General features: G+C 42.7%; 1 protein-coding gene across 1 annotated transcript in view; it reads right to left on the reverse strand.

The window, feature by feature from the left end:
- The window catches only part of shroom3 (shroom family member 3), a 71,850-nt gene extending 58,286 nt beyond the window's left edge, over window positions 1–13,564 (reverse strand). The window contains exons 1-2 of the mRNA XM_030742996.1: window positions 13,374–13,564; window positions 4,781–4,935 (exon numbers count right to left, since the gene is read on the reverse strand). Of these exons, the coding sequence (XP_030598856.1) occupies window positions 4,781–4,935; window positions 13,374–13,532 (314 nt within the window). The 5' untranslated portion in view covers window positions 13,533–13,564. The remainder of the gene's footprint in view (window positions 1–4,780; window positions 4,936–13,373) is intronic.
- Window positions 13,565–17,596: the final 4,032 nt, after the last annotated feature.

Consider the following 17,596-nt stretch of genomic DNA (forward strand, 5'->3'; position numbering starts at 1 on the left):
AAGCCCGTCAGATGACAAAAATAATTCATTGTTGTCTCATCATGTTCCCCAAAAGCTTGTAAGACATGATGATATAACTAGGAAAGAGCTAGAGAACAGGTTTAAATTAAACCCTTATATGCTGTCTATATCACAACATCCACCATGAAACCATAACCTCCTGATACTCAGAGCACTGTTAATTACTCCGGGCTATTTGTGACTAGTTGGACCTGATAAGCATATAAACTAAGCGTCATCACTGAACAGGATGCCATTACTTCGTTACATAGTCGTTACAGTTGTTTTTAAAGAGAAGTACGTCCATATATGTGTTTAGTTTACAGTATGAAGTATAACGTGCGGGAAACCCAAAATGTAAAAGTACCCATATGAGGACAGAGGATTTCAGGAGGTTAAAGTTTGAACTCACACCAGAAATCCTTCCTTAAATACTCATTTCATTTAAAGCCTTTTATTGTCAGTACTTATAAAAAACACACACTTACAGCTCTGAGGGGCAGCTGCTCTGAAATCCTTCAGCTTTGCTTTCAGCTTGTTGTGAGTGCATTAATGGCATGATTCCCTCTAAGTGTCTGTGGCTCTGTGAGTGTGCGTCTCTTTGCTTTTGTGTTTTCAGCCAATCAGAGATCACCTGAAGATACCAATCAGACAGAGCGCAGGCAGGTATGGAGGAGAGAAAGTCAGAAAGGTGTGGCCTGACAGGTGCGTTTGGTGTTGACATTGTGCACCTTTTGTCTGACTGACACCAAGGATGGAGGACACACACACACACACACACACACACACACACACACACACACACACACACACACACACACACACACACACACACGCATGCACGCACGCACACACACAATAGCAACTATAAAAGCAGCTAATATCTGCTAAAGTCACACACATAGTTTTATAATGCATGTTGAATAAAGGACACACACAAACAGAGACTTTGGTCTTCTGGGGCAATAACCATCAGTTCAGCTCAATAAACCTTTATTACCCCCCCAGAGGCTGCAGGAGGAGCTGATGAAAGCCTCTCACAAAACAAGACAAACCTTAATCCCAGAGATAATCTGAGAAAAAATATACATTCATACAGCCTAAAAACTGCTGACTTACAGGTCATACCCTATCTACACCATCCCCACCCATCCATTTTCTTCTGCTTATCCTTTTCACACTTGGAAATGGAGAAAAAGTAAAACCAAAGACCTCCTTGCTTGGCTCAGGGAGTGTTTTTAAAGCTCAAAATTAGGGAGGCTGCTTTGATTGACAGGGGTACCAACACAGCCAGCTGCATCAGATTGTTGTCAGGTAGGCCTCATCTCCTCTAAATAAAGTCAATGAAGTAGATTATTCAAGCAAGTCTGTGGTGTTGGTTTCTAGATCATTTTTAATGGGATTATCATTCAAATAATATGGCCCATCCAATTTAGTACGCCACCCTCTCGCCCAAACATGGTCCCTCCTAGCTCCAAAAAACTGACACGGCAGCAACCAAAAAGCTAAAGTTGAGATTTCAGAATGACCACCGGTTCAAGTTGGGGTGATTCGAGTAACTGGACTTGACTATCTCTCCACAGTGCTAATGCTGAGGCTTCAAAATATAGACTCCAATAATAAAAAAAAGAAAATTACAGGGCTCTTTCCAAACATTATTAGACTGCAAATCCTGACACCTGCAGAACTCCCGAGGATAGCTGAGGCTCAGATGGATCCATCCAGCGCAGCCTCAGGGTAGTTCATGAAATAGTCCCATCTTCTTAAGTACTGGTTCGTGTTTCTGGACATGACTTTTCCCATATTTTTGCATCCCTGAATGCGACTTTTCTTCTGTTTGGTCTAAGATGTTCTGATTTGTGGCCATATTTGGAAGTTGAAGGGGGCTGAAGGGGGCTGAAGGGGGCTGAAGGGGACGGTAGTGGAGCGCTCACACCAGAGACCCGAGTTTGACTCTGAAGAGGCGTCCACACAGGGAGCGACTCACTCGCCGTGGATCACTAGGAAGCTGATGGTTGGTTGTTAGCAGATAGTCCAGGCTCTGGTCTTCTAAATATGTAAGGTAGTTAATAGCCTGTCATGTGTCAGTCATCAGCATCGTCCGCGCTCATCAAAGTTGAGAAAACACAACAAACATGGCCATGAACAAATGGACTGCTTTTTTGGGGACTGTTTCACCACCTGCTGCTAGACTGATGCATCACACTAAAAAAGCAACCATAAAAACACGAGTGCCCATCATGCATAACCAACAGCATGTCGACGGCTTTATAAAGCTGAAAAACTTCTTGAAGAAGCAGCAGCTTCTCCCAACTCTTTCTGCCATCCACATCCTGGAACAGCAAACCTGGCGACTGCACCCGGACGTCTCCTGCTTCATGCTGCAGGGAGGGAACAAAGGTACGATCCTTTCCCGGTTATGAAAAACAGCAGCAGAGTTTGACCTCCTGCACATCAACATGCAAACATAGGTCCAGTGTTCAAACCTCCTAGTTTGCCTCAGAATAGAATAGAATAGAATAGAATAGAATAGAATAGGCATACTAGAGCACTAAAAATGAAAAATGTAAACAGACCTGTGCAGCGTCCACCTTTCACAGTTTCCCATTTAAATCAACACAGGAAGCAAATCAGACCAAAACACACACACGGCCTTCTTTTGTCGCCACGCCTTCCCACAATGCTGTGTGTGTGTGTGTGTGTGCATGTGTGTGTGCGTGTGTCTCTACACCTGTCCCACAGTGTGTGTGTGTCCGTGTGTGTATCTAAAGTCTAAAGTCCTGCATTGTGTTTTGTGTTTCACGTGTCTTCCAGTAAATAGAAGCTGCAGTAGCAGCAGCAGCCTCGCTCACAGGCACACCCCAAACCCAAATACATACCTGGCTTTGTACCTGGCGGTGCATCAACCTCAGCACTGGGAGAGATGCTGGGTAGCACGGCACACCCTCTGAGGGCTCCTGCTCCTTAATTTACTATGAAACGGTTGATTGTTGTTTGTTTATTAGCAGTCTTCGGCTTTCACGCAGCCCAAACTGATCTCACGCTGACCTCAAAGCCCAGTTAGGTCCTGAACACACCGCTGAAGCTGGCACATGGACATATCAGAGGTCATAAATGGGTCTAAAAACCATGTAATCCTGGTTTGACGAACCTTTAACAAGATCATTCTGTCTCACTGGTACATTCAGGTAATGGCCAAGATAACCATAATCTATCATTCTGGGATGGGATATCTGAGGAAAACAAATTGCAATTTCAGCAGTATGTCTGTTTTTCCACATTTGATCAATCTGTTGCTTTTACGTTACATTAAATGTTTGTATCACATCTTTATGACCCAAAAATCTGCAGCTCTGAAAGCAGCCCATCTATAAATTTCTATATGTTTTCCCTCATATGTAGTTGGAGCATGCTGGTATCCCCACAGCTGCAGTAGGTTCAGGTTCAGGTTGCTTTTTTTGACAGAGTGGGTGTGCAGTGGGTGAGTCTCTGGTTTCTGTGTAAAAAGGGTCTGCACTGATTTAAAACCCACTGCGATGGTGTATGGAGGTAAAATGTCCTTGCTCACTAACTTATGGACTGAACTGCAAGCATAATACAACATAATAAAATAATAATAAATAATCTGCAGGGCATGAATGATGGCTGCTGGAGCAACAATGTTTCTAGACTGTGTCGTTCTGACCTTTGTGGCTAAAAGGGACAGGAGAGACCTGCAGTGAGCGGTGAGACATTTACAACTGCAGAAAAAGGCTCTCTGCATTGCAATGGACACTACTCACCCTGGACACTCTCTGTGTCCCCCCTCCCCTCAAAAAAGACATTCAGACAATTAAAGGCAAACACGAACAGGCTGAAACACAGCTTCTTCCCTCAGGCTGTTAAAGCCATCAGTCCCCCACCTTCAGCCAACCTCTCCACCCTGAGGGGTGGACAATCACAGGGAATCCCGCCCGCACCCCCCTCCCCACCGCACCCCTCCGCCTGCCCACCACCGATTGCACACATCACCTTAAACAATCTTAAGCTTGTACATACTTTTTCCTAGTGTTAATATATTTACTTTAATTTATATATTTACTTATTTATTGTTGTTTTGCATATGTACAGTGTTTATCTTTTTTACCGCTGCCTAAGAGAGGACGCTAAACTGCATTTCACTGTTTTAACATTGTTCTTAACGTTGTTTTTCTCAGTGACAGTAAAACGCTATTCTATTCTATTCTATTCTATTCTATTCTAAAATCCTTCATCCAGGGAGAAAGTGTAAGACTGAACAGGGACGGGTGCAGCGTTCGGCTGTCGCTCCAGACATCCAATAATATCATTAAAGGGAATTCTTTTAACAACGTTAATAACACATAGGGTTAGACTGAGCCAAATGTTCCAGCCCCTGTTTGAACTGTTATCATAGATAATAATGAATTATTTCAGGTGGAACTCTGGTGGCAGGCAGACTGCTCTCACTCCTTAACTGTTGTTAATTCAGCCCAGATTTTCTTTAATTTAATAAACTACTGCACTCAAAACTTGCAGCTGAAACCAAGTGCTCAAATTAAATCAACATTTACTGCAAGTAAAGCGACACTGCAAACACACTCAACCTCGGCCCACTGGGATCCTCGGGTTTCAGGTCGGGTTCAGGCTGATGCCAGAAAGAGAACGATCCACTTTAACCCTGAATGCTTACAGAAAGCAGTGAAGTATATATATGTTGGTACTTTGATCTCAAAGTCAGACGTATACGGTCAGCTTACATGCAAACACCTGGAGTCTGTACCTGCGGACGGTGAGCTGCAGAGTCTTGTGCGATCCTTTGACCAGAGCGACGGCCTCCTGTCGGTATCCGGTCAGCTCCACGTCGTTGATGATGATGATCTCATCGCCCACCCGCAGAGGCCGCTCCAAACTGTCCGCCTTGCCGCCCTCCTCTACCTGCACAAACAAGCACACAGCGCTCAGCGCCGGCTGATGCAGTCCAAACATGTGCTGTTCTCACAGTTTCTGGGGCAGCAGCTCATTATGCACAGCCGCACCTGGTACTGACCTCCAAATGAATTCTGAGAACTGAACGGGCTCGGAGTTCACGGGTGGGATTTTTGTGAGATTCCGACTTAGTGACCTCAAATTTCTGGTGGTTTTTGTGCTGTGTTAGGCTAAAACATGTTGGGTTACACTTCCTCTGGCAGCTGCTATCAGGCCTCTATTGTTCTGGTAGTAGGAGACACTCGTGCTCTGTGTGTGTGTGTGTGTGTGTGTGTGTGTGTGTGTGTGTGTGTGTGTGTGTGTGTGTGTGTGTGTTTTATGAAGAGGGTCAGTGCAGGGAAGAGCAGGAGGTCTTGGCTGTTTGCCTCTGAGCTCTGTCATTCTAACATCCTGTCTCTTAATTCTTTGTAGAGTTTTTATACTTTTATATTTTCAAATTCATTTTTATTCCTATTTTGTTCTCTGTGGTTTCAGTTATATATATATATATATATATATATATATATATATATATATATATATATATATATATATATATATATATATATATATATATATATATATATATCACCACGTGTAAAACCAACAATGTAAATAAGCAATTTAACAATTGTTCTAAACTACTTTAAATATTAATATTTAGAAAAGACACAAAATGACATGTTATACTTAATTTACAGACCTGAATACACCACCTCAGCTCACCTCTTCTCACTCTGTTTATACACTACTCTGCATTTAATCATTAGTTATTAATCTGGCAGATGACCCCCCCTCCCTGAGCCTGGTTCTGCTGGAGGTTTCTTCCTGTTAAAGGGAGTTTTTCCTTCCCACTGTCACCAAGTGCTGCTCATAGGGGGTCGTTTTGACTGTTGGGTTTTCTCTGTATTATTGTAGGGTCTTTACCTGAAAATATAAAGTGGCTTGAGGCGACCGTTTGTTGTGATTTGGTGCTATATGAATAAAATTGAATTGAAAGCCAGTTGTGGGAAATAACTAAATTCTAACAGCTGTTAATGAGAAGCTCCAAATGAACCAGTGAAAACACAAAGAAGGAAATCTTTCATCGTTGACTTGTGTGTTGATCAGATCAGTGTGTGGTGGCACCGTGGCAGCCTGGAGACTCCAGGGCCTGCTGTACTGACTGGAAATGCAATTACACCATAAATATATGGCTACTCTATGAGGTACACCTGTTCAACTGCTCTTCAATGCAAATATCTAATTGACCAATCACGTGGCAGCAACTCAATCCACTTAGACAAGCAGACGTGGTCAAGTCGACCTGCTGAAGCTCGAACTGAGCATCAGAATGGGGAAGAAATGGGATTTAAGTGAGTTTGAACGTGGCAGAAACTGCAGTTCACACAGGCTCACCAAAACTGGACTCTCGTCAACGGGTCTCAGTTTCAGATGGTCGGGTCAGAATCTGCTGTAACAACATGAAGGCATGGATCCATCCTGCCTTGTGCCAGTGGTTCAGGCTGCTGCTGGTGTGATGGTGTGGGGGATGTTTTCGTGGCACACTGTGCACCAACCGAGCATCGTTTAAACACCACAGACTGCCTGAGTGTTATGAGTGTTGTGAGTGTTGTGAGTGAGCTGCTCGTGTGTGTGTGTGTGTGTGTGTGTCCGCTTAAAGGTCACACTGGTTTGTTCAGCGTGAGATAAACTCAATCAAATCCTGAGCTGCTCATCAAAATATTTCTGGACAAACGTCATGGACTCAGAATAAATGCCCGGGTTAACGTACTGAACACCACAGACTGCCTGAGTGTTGTTGCTGACCATGTCCATCCCTTTATGACCACAGGGTACCAACATCCCACAGGATAAAGCACCACGTCACAAAGCTCAAATCATCTCAAACTGGTTTGGTGAACATGATGGATGGTCACCAAATGTCCCGAATGTCTCTCATCACTCCCACACACCCACTGTGACACACACAGACATGCTGTAGATATCAGCATGACCCTGCTGCTTTATCACCGCTGACAGTGATGCCTCTTAGCAGCCTGTCACTGTGTGTGTGTGTGTGTGTGTGTGTGTGTGTCCTCTTAAAGGTCACACTGGTTTGTTCAGCGTGAGATAAACTCAATCAAATCCTGAGCTGCTCATCAAAATATTTCTGGACAAACGTCATGGACTCAGAATGAATGCCCGGGTTAACGTACTGATTGATCTTCCTTTAGCGCACAGCTGCAGAGGACGAGCTTTTTGGGACTGGAGGCTTTTGGAAGCTTCCCTTTCTTATCTGCTTGTAGGTAAACAGTGCACGATGAGTGCAGGAGAAGGCTAAATCTAATCTTGAACCCACTGGCTATCATCGGAAGACCATTTCACTTTTTATTAGCTGCATTTCTAAACACTGACCGATGCACAGGACAGGACGTCTCGGGCCAGGTACCTGCCGGCTACACCGGAAGCCCTGAAAACATGTCCACTCACCCCAGTGAGTTCCCAGATAGGAGCACGAATAAAAACATATTCCTGCAGATGTGAACATGCACTGTACAGAACACATCTGCAAGTGACGTGGTTCACATAGTGCTAAGATTTCAGCTGGATGTAAATGACAGCTGTACAGTTTGGATGCATTAAGAGAAGTTCTAAGATGATCGAGAACTGCTGCTCTCTAGACCTTCGTTTCACTGGGAGTGCATGTAATATAGTCCAGAATGAATGGAACCCTGTGGAGCTATGGCCCAAAAATTAATCCTTATTCTTCCATTAATTCAAGTTTTCAGTTGCAATAAGTACGTTTGAGCCATGAGCCAACTTTATAGTGTTCATTATTTGGATTTCTGGCAGCAGCAGTTGGAGGATGGCATAACTCAGGAAATGTTAGTTTGTGTCCTGATGAGGCTGCTGGCTTTTTTGTAACTACTTCTTTAGGTTTAGGCATTAAAACTAAACCTAACTGTGGTAACATTTAGGCACCTAGTGTGCAAATGAGTCAGTTTTAATAAAACTGATGCCCCAACACTTGTGAATGGGCTTGTTTGGAAATCTGCAAGATTTTCCCTTTTGCAAAAATTATGATTTTCCGGTTCTACAAACTTGCAAATCTGTAAACTGAGAAACTTGTGGATACTCTCAGAGATCAAACTACACTGTAACCCAGGAAAGGTCAAGTTTACAATGGGTAAAAAAAAAAAAAGCTGTTTGGTAGATCCTTGCACATATTTTCCTGTGATCGGCAAAGATGTCTAGTTATGTTCTGAAACTATAACCCCCTCCCATCTGGAACTCTTCGAATATTAAAAACACTGCCAAGAATTCCTTGCAGGGTGTGTCTGAAGCTCCTCTGAATTACAACATGTGTTACTTTTCAGCAAAAACATGATGTGTCTGCACCCACATACTGCAGCTGCAGCATCAAGAAAAACACGTGCTCTGAGCGACTTCCATCGCTGACAGGAGATAAATATTAGTGCATGGTCACAGGTGTTTATCTACACTAGTGCTGATTAACACTCGTATCTAATGAGCGTTACGGATGTGAGAGAAAAGAAAACTGTGTTAAACCACCCCGAGCTCTGCAGGACGACGCTCATGCCTGCACTGTTTGCCTTTTTCAGGAATAAATATACCCAAATAAGGCCCACAGAATCACTCAGTAACTCCATGAGCCTGTGTGTGTGTGTGTGTGTGTGTGTGTGTGTGTGTGTGTGTGTCAGTGACTGTGGTATTCCAGCTGAAATTCATTATCCTGCAGACTGAGATATCTAAACAGAATGGCTCGCCCTGCTCATACCGTGACTGAAACAACATACCTCCTCTAATCAATAAAGACTGTGTGATTTGGGAAAATATCCTCTGAGAGCGACGGGGGGGCTCAGCCAAGGAAAAGCACTCTGAACGTCTTTAGAGCCGGACTTCGAGTCACTGCCTTGCTGGCTTGTGAAAACTTAAGAGTTACATACTTGTGAGCTCTCATTACAGGTTAAACATTAGGCATGTTCATAAGTTATGTGCAACTGTCTGTATTTATTCATCTGAAGGATATTTAGAGGTGATTATATCCGAAAAAAAAGAGGAAAAATCAAAACAACCTGAGGACATAATATGCTGACTTTTAGTGCCTCGGATTAAAGGATACAGGAGTGTAATATAAACGGGTATTCTGCTCACTCAGTTCTGTAATTTCATAAAGCCGGTGGACTCCCAAGAGACGTATTTTAAAAGAATTATCAGGATATCCTGATGCTTTAACTCTGAAACAGCGGATCCTACATTTACCATAATGCAGTACTTCAGCATCTTTCCACATGTGCAGTCTGTAACACTGTGGTGCTGATATGAATCTACTGACAGTCACTATGATGCGTTATGTTGTCATGATTGACAAAACACAACAGAAGGCGTCACAGAACTGTTTTCACTGGCTGTGCTGCACTAAAGGGCAACATAAACGGAGACGGTCGGCCTTCGAATGAGCCCTTTAGCTCTCGGGTCCCACGAGTGTTCAGTGGGGTTGAGGTCAGGACTGCAGGCAGACCCTTCCATCCTCTCTACTCCCAAACTCTGGAGGTAGTCTCCGATAAACCAGAACCTCAGAACAAGAGTCAATAGCAGAACAGGCTGTTTAGCATTGGCAGAAAAAACCTTTTCATAGGTGCAACCCACACACACTCAACTCTGCTGCTCAACCCACAAATGGATTTTCCTTATAAATGTGGCTCCATTTAAGAGGAAATAAACAGGTTTTCCAAAGCTATAGGATTTGTTGCCAAGAAGCATGATTACAACAAAAAATTATCGACTAAACACAAAATTCCTTACTTTTTGTGCTGTTTATATCCCATTCTAAGTTTGACCTGATCGATGTCTAAAGACGTGCTACATCTGTGTGTCATTTATAGAAGTGGGTCTGCTGGTCTCGGCTTTTCTGGAAAATAAATTACACATGTTGTTTGGGTAGGTTACCCACCACTAATCCAGTGATAATCCAGCTGGCTAACTCATACAGTATGGATTATTTATGCTGCTTTATTCTGCCCACAGTTGCTGTGCATCTGCAAGCTGCTTTGCAACCCAGCCCCTTCTGTTTTATGCTGCATCTTTAGCTATCAATCAAACCCCACATTGTATCAGTGCACCCGTTCCACCTAAAATACTACACCTGCAGTATTGTCAGTGACTTCTAAAATAAACTATCTAGCAGAAAAGCCTAAAACCCCAGTCAGAGATAACAGGCATCACAACAGCGTTCTCGCCTTTCTGCTTCAGGCTCTGTGCACACTCACATAACAGGAGGCATTTTGAGGGTCATGTGATTCTTCTTCTGCACAAAATGATCCCTTTGAGCGCCGCTTACTCCAATCAGAGACATAATCATAATGATGACGATAAAATCGTGATTAAAAATCTATCAAGAACATAAAAATATGACAGTAAAATCCAACACTGTTGCAAATAAGACTAAATTAATGCTGCAAAAGATCATTAATCTTGGGATTTATCACACAGAGCAGTAAAATAAATGTTTTAATTCAAGTTAATAATTTTTATCGCTCAGTGCTGCTGTTTATTTCTAAGGTGAGGGCTGATTCATTTAAATATTAAATATTACTGTAACACAGCCTAAAAAGGAGACGTGGAAATCATTTCAGTTTTTTGGCAGCTCAAATTAAAATTAACTTTATTGACTGAACAGGTATTCTCGGGTTTTGTTCTGCGTTCCAGTCGCTGCAATTGGAGCAGCGTAAATGAGACTCAGCAGCAGATTAGAATCAACAGTCCTGTTACAATGTCACCCACAGTTCGCTCTTCACTGCGTGGCTTTAGTGAGGTATACGGCTTTAAAGCTCGCACATATAAAACATTTTCCCCCAGCAGAAAATCTATATTGCAATTAAAACGTGCTGTAAATAAAAGAAGCAGTGAAAACACGGCACTTCAGCCAGTTTTAAACCAAAACTCTGAACAGAAACTGCTGGTTATGTGTTCAGAATAAGTTACCACAGTGATTTAGGCGGGTTAGAAGAGACACTTTCATGACTGGAGAAAACTCACAGCTAAGTTAAAGTTTGGATGAAACAGAAGACTTTTTGCTCAGGACCTTATTTACATGAGCTAGCTTTATTAGCTTTAGCCAGAAGAAACACCGCTCAGGGCGGCTGATCCTGAAAGTGCGCAAAAAAATCATCCTGAGTTCTTCAGAAACTGGCAATAAAAAACATTTTAAAAGTATCATAATTTAATATCGAGTTGGATCTTTTTCAGACTGAGCACACGTCTCAGTCACAGATTAAAACTCATTAAAAATATTTAACCTGAGCTGAGCCATCACTGTGACCCCTGACCCCGGTTTAAAAAATCACTTATACAAAACAAAGTGTGTCAGATTTTTTTATGGTTGTTTGACGGCAAAAAGAAGACATAAAGAGAGACGTAAAATCTGAAGCGAGGCGTCCTGCTGGAGTCGGGGTCAAACATGGAGAGCTGTGCTAACGCCAGTCTGAGCACGCCACAAAATGAAAGCATGATTGTATTCAAAAGCACCCAGGAAAACACATTATTCACATTCTTGTCCTATTTTACAGCCGTTTGGCCTCCATCCCAGAATAACCTTCACACACACACACACACACACACACACACACACACACACACACACACACACACACACACACACACACACACACACACACACACACACCAGCCTGGTGATTTGCATTTTAATGAAATGAGGCCAGGATGGCTGTAAGGACTGAAGGGGCATCATTAGTCTGGTTCAGTCATGTCAAAGTTTTTTGGCGTAAACTCTACAATAAAAAAAAGAGTAACTTTTTTTAATTTAAGCACATCGTACCCAGATAACACTGAATGTTTGGCCCAAATGTGCCCCCCCCATCTACAGCTTTCTTTGGGCCATGTTTGGCCTTGACTGATGGCGTTGACTCTGGGTGACTCAACTTACCCAGAGGTCTATGAGCCAGATGTCAGGTATGTTGTGACATCTGGGCCACACAGCACTAGCCAGCACCATAACTGAGCCATAAGTACCAAAAATGGCCCAAATTGGGCCGACATCCCTCTGCTGCCCGGGATGATTCTTGGCAGTGGAGCAGCAGCTGGTGAGGAGCTGAGTGGAAAACGGTCCTCTATAGTGCAGCACTCTCCTTCGTGGCATAGCTGTAGGTGTTACTGATTATTGGCACATCAAGTGATGTATTTATTTAGACTTTGTTTTAGGGCAAAAAGCCTCGACACACGGTGAAGCCTGAAAGCACAGACTGCACATAAAGAAATGGATGTAGCCACCACAGCATCACCTGATTTTAAAGCCTCAGGCTGAGTGTTTTTTTTGGGGGTTTTTTGCCGAGGTTTTCCCACACACAGGCTGCACAGGTTTATTTTGCAATCCTTCTCATCTCATGTTTCCATGCAATCTCGCTGGTCAGGTTTCTGCCGTGGTAGTTGATGATGTCATTTTAGCAGTTCCCAGCCTTGATTCCTGGGGTCGGACAGACTTTAACTCCGCTTCATGGATCACATGAAAATCCATCATAAAACACATCATAAACTCACATAAAATCCATCCACAGGATGAGCAAATCACTGAGGAGGCAGCTGATCATTGCTCCAGAATATATTGTCATAAATATGTAGTATTATTTATTCATTTCCATTCAAACATTTTAGTCTGCTTATCCAATTCAAGGGGGGGTGGGGGCTGGAGCCTAGCCAGGCTCCCATAGGGCAAAACATGCTCATTAATTTATTCACTTATTTTATAAAAGCAAACTATACATACACATGTATATACAAACATAATCTTATCCAACCCATGGGAAAAACTGTGGCAATCCTGGTGTTTTGAACCCAGTCGTGATGAGTGAGGATGGATTATATTCTGCTGCATCCTTTTTTCTGCCTCTAATTGAAACATAATTTACCAAACGAACATCGTATTCTGTTTAATAAGACTTGAAACTAGTGAATAAAATCATAAACTCATCAGGAAAGTGTGCACGGAGCCCATAAATCAATAGCAAAGTTGGCTCTTGCATCCACAGACTTCTATACAGACAAACTTGCGGCCAGAGTCGCTGCCCCCTGCTGGCCATTCGAAAAAGCGCACTTCCACAGTGGCTTCACCTTTCTCACCTGACAGCTACATCATCGTTTACAACCTAGGCTCGAAAGAAAGGAAGGAGCCACTGCTTTTAGAGCTTGCTCCATGCCAGGAAGTTAAATATCGCAGCCTCGTTTACTCAGATTTTGACCCTCTTTTTTTTTTTTTAATAATCTGTTTCATACAATACACCAAAATATATGTAAGTGCTACTAAAACTGCTGGAGTGCCCCTTCATGTCATGTGCAGCACAGGTTACAAACTGACATAAACACCAGGCCTCGTACTTCCCGTCTCCTACCTTGGAGATGACAAGCGGCTCTCCATACTCCAGGCCACCCTGTAGGGTGAAGCCCCACGGCGCTCCTCCCTGCAGCCGGGCCTCCACCAGCACCCAGCCGCCTCTTTCTCCTCCACCGCCCGCCGCCTGCTGGAGCCCCGTCCGGCTACCGTTCTCCATGCCCGGCCAGGGGGAGCGCACACTCCCGGCTCCTCTGTCTTCAGCCTGAGGTGGAAGAGGAGGTGGAGGAGGACAGGGGGGAACCGGTACGAAGAAAACGAGCTGTTCTTCACGAGCGCATTGCCGTCATTCATTTATAACTCCTCGTTAAGGGCAAAGAAAGCAGGAGGTGTCCGCGCACCGAGCCGCGTTTCCTGCAAAGTGCATTCCTGGAGAGCGCAGCGCGGCGGATCCACCGGCGGAGAAACTCCTGAAAAAAACACCCCGAAACCGCTCCGGTGGAGTCTGAAGAGAGTTAGAAAGTTTACCGAGAGGAGAAGGCCTTCAAACTTCAACATGAACGAGGGCAGACCAAATCAGATCTGCTCAAACACAAATCCAAACCCACTCTGTGTGTGTGTGTGTGTGTGTGTGTGTGTGTGTGTGTCTCTCCCGAAAATCAGTTTAGCATCACAATAGGATTTACTGCGACTCACTGAGCGAAGAGAAAGGAGAGAGACAGAGGGAGGGAGAGAGGGAGGGAGAGGAGAGGTAGGAAAGGAAAGGAAAGGAAAGATGGAAGAGAGGAAACAGAAACCCTTACAGAAAGGAGAGTTTAAAAATAAAAAGTAAAAAAAAAATGTTTCCTGTGTGTGTGTGTGTGTGTGTGGGTGTCTGTGTGCGTGCTGATGAGCATTAACCCAATCCTTCACAAGTGAATCTGAAGCCGTTTCTATTCACACAGGAGCCAGATTACTGGGTTTAAACCAGATTAAACTTCCTGGTGGATCAAATCGTTTACACGCTTAACAGTAAACTGACAATAAGCCAGGATACAGGCTTATTTATTTATCCACAAAGCTGGGAAATTCCCACGTAATAAGAGCCAAAACACATTAAACACATCCCATGAAGACAGCTTAAAATGCACAATGAAATAAGAGCGACTATATTTTCCCCTTTGCTACAGCAGTTAAAAGTTAAACACAACAATGAAAGAATGTGTCCAAACAAACATCGCTGTGAGGTAACAAACTAACCTGCAATCAAAATAAACACAACAAAGTAACAACAACATCACATCTCTGCGTAGGCAAAGACTGGGAGGGCGTTCACCTCCCTGGCCTCAGGATCACATCTTTGTTCTTGGGTAGAGGATGTGGTCCTTTTGGCTTCATTATCCTCCGAGTCAGAAAAGGGTGGAGCGTCCACTCCGAGTGGGGGAGAAGCTGGAGCGTCTCTGGGTCTTCTTCACAAGCAGAGGACGAGTGGAGGGGGTGTCTGCGGATGCTTTGCAGGTTTGTTGTGGTGAACAGAGAGCTGCTGATTTACTGGTCAGTCTGTGTTCCTGCCCTCATCTGTGACCACGAGTGACTGAAAGAATGAGATCGCTGATACAAGCAGCAGGAATGAGCTTCTTCCAACGTCTGTCTGGGCTCAGCTGCGAGAGGCGTCCACACCTGAAAACACACTAGGATCCCTCTAGGGAGCCTTCTTGGTGGATCCACACCGGAGAGGCTGGACCTCTTGGTTGCCTTGCCTCGATGTCCCATTGGAAGAGTTAGAGGAGGCAGCTGGGATAAGGTCTGGACATCTCTGATTAGACGCTGGAGCGGTGAAGGTGTTCTAAGCACCAGGAGACTGTGGTTTGTGCCCGATTTGGACTTTTGTGTTACTTTTACTTGCTGGTTACATTGAAGCATTAAAGCCTCCTTGGTTACTTTTAGTCACCTCTCACAGCATTAACTCTGAGTGTAGAAAAATGACGTACCTGGTGTGTTTAAATGTGACAGCAAACTTTAAAGTCATCCCTATGCGGTGAGCTGGCAGGCGGGTTTCAGCCTGAGCTGGGTGCGTTAAGCACCTGGGAATGTGGTTTCAGTGAATATCATCAAGTGTATCATCTAACAAGGGGTCAGAGGTCACCGAGATTACTATTAAGAGCAGAGAATGAAAAGGTCTCAGGTGACACAGTGACGTTTTTCACCTGAGTGAAGTCTGCAGGTCAAACAGGTGGCAGGTGAGTCAGACAGCAGGTTTCATTCTGCCTGTCTGCAGCTCCTCTCTGTCTCACTCTCAGGGAAATCTTTGAAACTGGAGAGCGTCGTCCACCATTCAGACTTTATACTGAACCAGCACTGAGAGATGCATTCAAATCCAACTCCACAGAATCACTGCATCACCCACAGGGCTGCAGCTTCTGAAGCGTGACAGATGCAGTACATGGAAGCCGAGGAGACTGCAGTGTTTAGAGACCGCCATCTAGTGGAAGATGGGAGAACTACAACCGCTTCACACCAAAAACCCTGTAAAATATATATATTAAAAAAAAAAAAAAAAAAAATATATATATATATATATATATATAAGGGGTGGGACTCGATTAAAAAAATTAATCGAATTAATTACAAGCTTTGTAATTAATTAATCAAAATTAATCGCATTTTAATCGCATTTCAATATTTGACATGAGAAATATTAATTTAAGTTTAGTTGATGAATAAATCAATATACATAAGCTTAAACTTCAAAATTTTATTTTCCCACCAGTCTACTACACAGACCAACAAAGGGTGGAAGTGCTCCTGTGATAAGCAAACTCCTGAAATTAAAGTTAAGCATCATAACTGGATAGTTTTATTCAACATTAATGTCTCACTTAATATAGTTGGAAATTAATCATTCTCTCAGCTGTATTCCTTGATGTTGAAATGTGTTATGCTTGTTTTAACAGCTTATTTTGAATTAAAGATTTAAAATTAAACCACAAAAAGGAGAAAAAGTTCGTTCTCCGTTTAACAGCTGCTTTTACACAGCTGTGCTTCACACTCACGGTTGCTAGGCGACATGAGCTACGCAGAGGTGACGGCAGCTGATATGAAGGCTAGCTGCTTACTTCCGGCCTTTGTGGTGTTCGTGGGCTGCGAAAGACGTGGGCCGGGTCCTTCGCAGGATGCGGCCCCTAATTTGGACATGGTGCGTCGATATAATCGTATGCCGGGAACTCGTGCACTGAGAAACGTTCCACGTTGCAAAGTGCGGATTATTCCCCGTATTAATTAATCGAAATTAACGCGTTGAAGTTCCCAGCCCTATAGATATAGAGAGAGAGAGAGAAAGATAGAGAGAGAGAGAGAAAAAAAAAAGAGAGAGAGAGCGAGATAGAGAGAGAGATGAGAGAGAGAGAAGAGAGAGAGCGAGAGGGAAAAAAAAAAGAGAGAGAATTAGAGCGAGAGAGATAGAGAGAGAGAGAGAGTCGAGAAGAGAGAAAAAAAAAAGATAGATAGAGAGAGAGACATAGAAAAAAAAAATTAGAGATATAATAGATAAATATATAGGAAAAAAAAAAAGAGGAGAGGATAGAGAGAGAGAGATATAGTAAAAATATTATAGAGAGATAATATAGAATATAAAAAAAAATATAGAGATATATATATACAAAAAACACTATATATATATAAGATATAAAAAAAATGATATATTATAATATATATATAAAAAAAAAAATTATATATATATATATATATATATATATATATGTATTATATATATCTTATATATATTATATATATATATAATATATTTTTTTTTTTTTTTTTTAATTAATCTTGATGGCACTGATGATCATGTGGAGCTCTAGTGCTCACTTTCCTTTTAATTTAATATTACAGTAAAGATTTACTAATTTTACATGATTTTTTTTTCCCATCTGCTGCTTTCATTATTTTGTGTGCTTTGAGCTCAGTGCCCCCCCATTAACTCCCAAACTCCCCCTTTAACACACTTCTGTGTTTCAGTCTGTATTTGAACTCTCAGCTCGCTGCACTCTTCTTCCAGTACTTTCAAAAAGTTCGGAGCTCAGGTTAAAGCAGGTCCGATGTGCTGAATAACAAAATGAAACAGAGATTCAATCATAAGAAAAAAGTGAAGTAATTTGTACGTTTATTTGAACGTCCACAGTTCCTGTGATTCTGATAAGGCACCGAGTCGAATTTAAACAAACACAACAACAAAAAGCAGAAATTCTTATATAATAATAATAAAACTGTCAACTGCAGCTTGTGCTACAAATGATAATTATTGCA

Source organism: Archocentrus centrarchus, chromosome 12, assembly GCF_007364275.1.
Source record: "Archocentrus centrarchus isolate MPI-CPG fArcCen1 chromosome 12, fArcCen1, whole genome shotgun sequence".
NCBI classification, from domain to species: Eukaryota; Metazoa; Chordata; class Actinopteri; order Cichliformes; family Cichlidae; genus Archocentrus; species Archocentrus centrarchus.